The 5,472-nt window shown below is 35.5% G+C and overlaps 1 protein-coding gene across 1 annotated transcript in view; it reads right to left on the bottom strand.

The window, feature by feature from the left end:
• LOC106868530 (G-protein coupled receptor GRL101) overlaps nucleotides 1-5,472 on the bottom strand; it is a 148,090-nt gene that overhangs the window by 78,838 nt on the left and 63,780 nt on the right. Inside the window, exons 9-10 of the mRNA XM_052966806.1 lie at nucleotides 5,303-5,374; nucleotides 3,251-3,322 (exon numbers count right to left, since the gene is read on the bottom strand). Coding sequence (XP_052822766.1) covers nucleotides 3,251-3,322; nucleotides 5,303-5,374 — 144 coding nt within the window. The remainder of the gene's footprint in view (nucleotides 1-3,250; nucleotides 3,323-5,302; nucleotides 5,375-5,472) is intronic.

The raw sequence follows: 5,472 nt of genomic DNA, 5'->3' as shown, positions 1-5,472 counted from the left end.
TATATATATATATATATATATATTCGGAAACAAACCCGAAGGCTTTGTAAGTTACGGAGAAAGAGCAACTATGAAAATGGGTTCGAATCTGGCCTGGGTTAGCTCATCATTTTCCAATCAATAGTTTAGATAAATGTCACTTTAAATCGGAGCACATATATTATTATTATGATATATTATAATATAATTATTGTATTGTGTGTGTGTGTGTGTGTGTATGTGCGTGCGTGTGTGTATGTGTGTGCATGTGCGTGTATGCGCGTGTGTAATACTGGTATGCATTTATTATTAGGCTGGGAGCAAAATCGGTGACTCGGCAGAGTCGATACCGTGCGTGATACAGTGCTGATAACAAGGCCAAGGCAATTTGATATTCCTAGGTCATTTATAAATAGAATGGTGCTCTTACAGCTATTTCAGGGAAATAAATGATATCCCATCATCAGAGAGAGTTAAAAGAGCTTCAATAGAAAGAATTTGCAGAGTTAATTTTTTTAGGAGTTATTCGGGAGAGGGAGAGATATACAAGAAATTTGATATAATGCAGAAAGTATAAAAGAAAAATATAAAAATAAAAATAAATGTTGAATGTTAAAGTTGCTGTTCCACTTTGGGACAGCAACTTTAACAGCAGTTCGGTGAAAAAGATCGATAGAATAAGAACCAGGCTTCAAAAAAAGAAATACTGCAGTCGATTCATTCGACTAAAACCCTTCAAAGCGGCACCCCAGTATGGCCGCAGGCTAATAACTGAAACAGTTAAAAGATAAAAGATACACACACACACACACACACACACACACACACACACACACACACACACATATATATACAAAGACAAACTATATGCAGCTGAAATAGTTTTACATTCTTGGAATACTTAATGATTATCGATTATGAACAGAGATATTCCGTATTCACTCAGGGACACCCTTTCAGTTCATGTTTTCACAGCGTATATCTACCAACCACTGGTTACGTTTTCAGATCTTATGGTCACTGGTTCGACCTGTTCACTGAGTAGTTTATAGATACTTCATATGGGCTATGTATAGTAAACTGTATAAAGTTTCGTATTGAACACATAGATTTTCGAAACCACTAACTTATGATTTATTGGACAGAGAAGATAATTTAACTGTTCTTCATGTCTTTCATCTCTATTTGTGTCGACAGCGCTGCATAGATAAACAATTCCTCCTTCATTTTTCAGTTATCTTTATCTGCTTATATGTATATGTGTGTGCGTATGCTAATAAATTTGTCTTGTTGTTTGTCAGAATATTGGAGAATTAATATAGAATGTGCGTGGCTGATCGTTTGTATGGCGCATTTAAAGTGTTGCAGTCAGCTTTATTCTATTACAACCTGTTATTAAACAAACTCTTATTCAATTAGCGGTTGTCTGAAATCTCTTCGAAAACTATGCATCTAATGCAGCATTTATAAAGAAATTGACTCCTGGGAATTTATAAACCGAAGAATAAAAAGAGAGTTATCTGCTTAATTGCGACAGTGTTATGTTTCCAAACCCATTACGGGAGAGTAGCAAGAATGACAGAGAGGAGAAAGTGATACATGAAGTTTATGAAGACATTCATAAAGCAACAGAAGAAAAGGAAAGTTTAGTAAAGACAGTAATAACATTCTCAAGGCATCATCAACTTTTAAACAGGATTGTAAGAGGCGTTTTCTTTAACTTCTTCAAAATTTGAATCACCATTTTATATACGCATATATGCATCTATGTATATATGTATACGTGAATGTGCGTAAGCATATTTATATATGTGTATTTGTGTGTGTATGTGCATACATGTATGTACATGTATGTATGTATGTATGTATGTATGTATGTATCTATATCTATCTATCTATTATGTATGTACATATAACAATATATCTATACCTATCTATATGTGTATATGCATATATGTATGCATGTATGTATACACACACACACACATATATATATATACGCAAATGTATGTGAGTACATATGTGCCTATATATATATATAATACATATATGCATATATGTATTATATAGGGTGTGTATACACAAATAGACATGTATACATATTTACAGTGAAAGCAAGAAGTTAATGAAATAAACGCCATAATATTAAAAACTATGAGCGTAAATGTTATGTATTATTTAATGAAAGAGACCAAACTTAATTGTGCGCTAAGAGGTTTTTCAGTGGTTCATAACTAATGATATGTTTAATGACAGACAACCGTAAGGAGACTCCTTTCACTTTCTTTATATATTACATTATGTTTATATTAGCACGAGAATAGCCCGGTTCCAAGCCATGTCTATTTTTTTAATGCCAATCGATTTATATTGTAACAGAAAGTGAAGTGGATAAGAGTGGCGATTTGTACTTTGACACATTTTGTACACCAGAGAGTTCTAATTATTCGCTAGAGTGTGCTTGTGGTGTATATGGCTGTGTTATCGACTCTTTTTTTTTAATATTAATACGTATTTCACTGTGTATTTAGGAGGGAAACAAGTAAAAAGCTAAGAGAAATGAGGTTTGTATTATGATTAGAAATATATTAGCAAACGAAGTCTTTAGTAGAAGACTTATTTCAAGTCTGAAAGAAAATATTGGTAGGTTAGCTGTGAGAGAGCTTTAAAATGGTGATAACCTCGCGCAGATGAAGTTTCTGTTCCTCTTTCACTACACTTGAACGCGAAAGTTGCGATATGTGCATGGTGTGAGTAGCCTAGAAAGGAAGTGCCAACGCCAACTCACCTGTGGTTGGCCACCAATGTATTGAGAAGTGCAGCGTAAGATTTTTTTTTCAAGAAATAATGAATTACTGAGTTAATGGTTCATGAGTTTCTGAGCCAACAAACTAAACTTTTGGAATAGATTCTCAATTTGTTGGGAGGATACCAGTTTGGCATTCGTAGAAGAATATATAACATATTTGTGCCTGAGTAGCATCAGATTAAATAACATAGGAAAAAACAGCAGTGTTATCTGTTTTTCGAGTCAACAGCATTACTTTTCAACTTTAAAGAGTAAAAGTTTTTCGCAACGTAAAGAAAATGAAGCTTTCAATAGACGGAAAGCTAAGGCTTCTTCGTTATAAGTAACATCTCTTCAGATAAAAAATTCATAACCTTCGGAAAAGTACGAAAGTAATAGTACATCTCGACGGTTTAGTTGCTCCATAGAAATAGATAAATAGAAACTCAGCATGAAATACTATAAATGCTGGAAAATACTTACAATGTTAAAAGATTTTTAAGTCCATTAAAGGCCCCGTCTTCAATATTTGTTATTTGATTACCGGAAAGATTTCTGAAAAAGAAAAATTGACAATATATAACTTAACAGGTACGACTTAAATATGGATTGTACAAGACATGAGCAGAAACGGGAAAATATTGTACTGGAATAAAAGTAACAATTTTCGTTTCGCAATATCATATTTTTCTTCTGAGGAGTCTGAAGAATTCTCTGGGAAACGAATGGAATACTTGTGGACATAAAAGACTTAGTTTATAAGGTGAAATAATTACAGCCTAACTTTCATACACGAATGCGACATATATTCTGTGATGTATTGAGTAAAATGACTATCTCGTAAATGACAGATGTGCATCCCTTGACCATGTTTGCATATATGAGGCTGATAACATCCTAAGACTTGGAAAGCAGCTCTTTAAACAACACTCTTTGTCCAATAACCTAGAATACATGCCCAAAGATGTCGCACGACCCTACCGCAACATATCATCAGATGAAAGGATGAACACAAGACTATGCATGGATACGTTAGTAGAAATCTCCGTGACGATAGTAACATGGATCATCAAAGTAGTTTATCATGGACTAATAGCCAGATAACTACCTTCAGCTTTGAAGGGTATGCGTTTGCAATCCAGAAACAGGAAATATCAACAAAGATATATATGTGCATGTCTAGATATGTAACTATATGCATGAGAATACATACCTAAAACATACAACTCTGCATATACATACATACATACATACATACATACATACATACATACATACATACAAGTAAAGGAGGGTAAAGTGAACATGCGCATGTATACAGAAAAAAATCCCGAACGAGTAGGTCACCTTTATTACAGGTACGCCCAAAGGAATGGAGTGGTTTTATTGAAGAGTGAAGGTATGGGAGAAGCGGCACAATGGCGGTGAGGTTGCTCTCGTTTTGGCGATTGCAGGTTAGGATGGCTTTGGCCAGCGAGAAGTTATCTATGTTGCATGAAGTTTTGGACTGTACTTAAATTGTCACAAAATCATGGTAGGAACTACAAAGACGCAAGAGGTGGCTTTGTAAAAGATGGATATTGTGCGGTTCGGAATAGTAACAGAAACATGACAAACATAGAGGTGATGAATTGTAAGTAGGGGTGGAACGAGATGACGAAAGAGCTGAAGGGGTTGCATTATTCACGGGGAAGGTAGGTCACGTCAATACAATCATCAATGCAACGCAACGATCGTATAGTTTAGTGGTGGGGATGTCCGGGAGCTGTATGATCTGAATATCAAGATAATGAACGGAACAGTATAGCTAGGACACATTCTGGATCATAGCTATCACAGACAACTGACGAGCGAAAAGCGGTTAACAGTGAGAGCATATTTAACTTAACTGAGAAGGGTGAAACTGTGAGATATGAAAGCTGTGAGGCGGCCAATAAAATGCTGAAAAGAAGAAAGGCAATCGTTGTAAGGATAACGTTCTATAGAGATTCAATGTTTAAGGTGTATAGGATTTTAGAGTCTGAAAACTTGGTGGGTATCATGGACAGTGTATGGGATCGAAGCGAAGCTCCTAGTGTATATAGAATGACGACGAGGTATTGTCATACGAATTCTGGTCTGCAATTAAAGTCTGAGACGAAGGAGCATCCGGTGTTAGGTTTGTGGGCTTTGTTGGAAAGATTATGGAGCAAGAATTTCAGGATTCTGAAAAATAAAATTGCAGTGATGCGAGAGGAGTGAAAAGCAGATGAGGTAATGGAGAGCAGAAGACGAGATTCTGATAGTGATTTGTGGGGTTTAGGGTAGGAGTGATAACAGTTGTAAAACTGTCAGAGCACCACTGCTTTGAAGAGAACATTTCGTCAAACAACCACGACTCTACTATTTTCCTCTACTTTGATGATGAGATCGTCTCGGGTGCGAAGACTGCAGAGTACAGAGTGTTCGATCGGGTCGACGTTAAGTCAGCAACATGGAAATATTCTAACACGAAGTGTACGACGAATATTACAGAGGTTAATATAATATACTTACAGGAATCGAAGTTTCCGTAAGCCATTGAAAACATTTTTTTCGATGAATGTCAAACGCTGTTTACTGAGATCACTGAAAGACAAAAATGAAAAGTAACGGTAGAAGTTTGATAGATAAGGAGGTATCAAATTCCAAGTACATTTTTCAAACATTTTCTGGACTTATAAATA

Source organism: Octopus bimaculoides, chromosome 3 (assembly GCF_001194135.2).
Source record: "Octopus bimaculoides isolate UCB-OBI-ISO-001 chromosome 3, ASM119413v2, whole genome shotgun sequence".
Lineage (NCBI taxonomy): Eukaryota > Metazoa > Mollusca > Cephalopoda > Octopoda > Octopodidae > Octopus > Octopus bimaculoides.
This window is presented reverse-complemented; position numbering and strand designations above follow the sequence as displayed.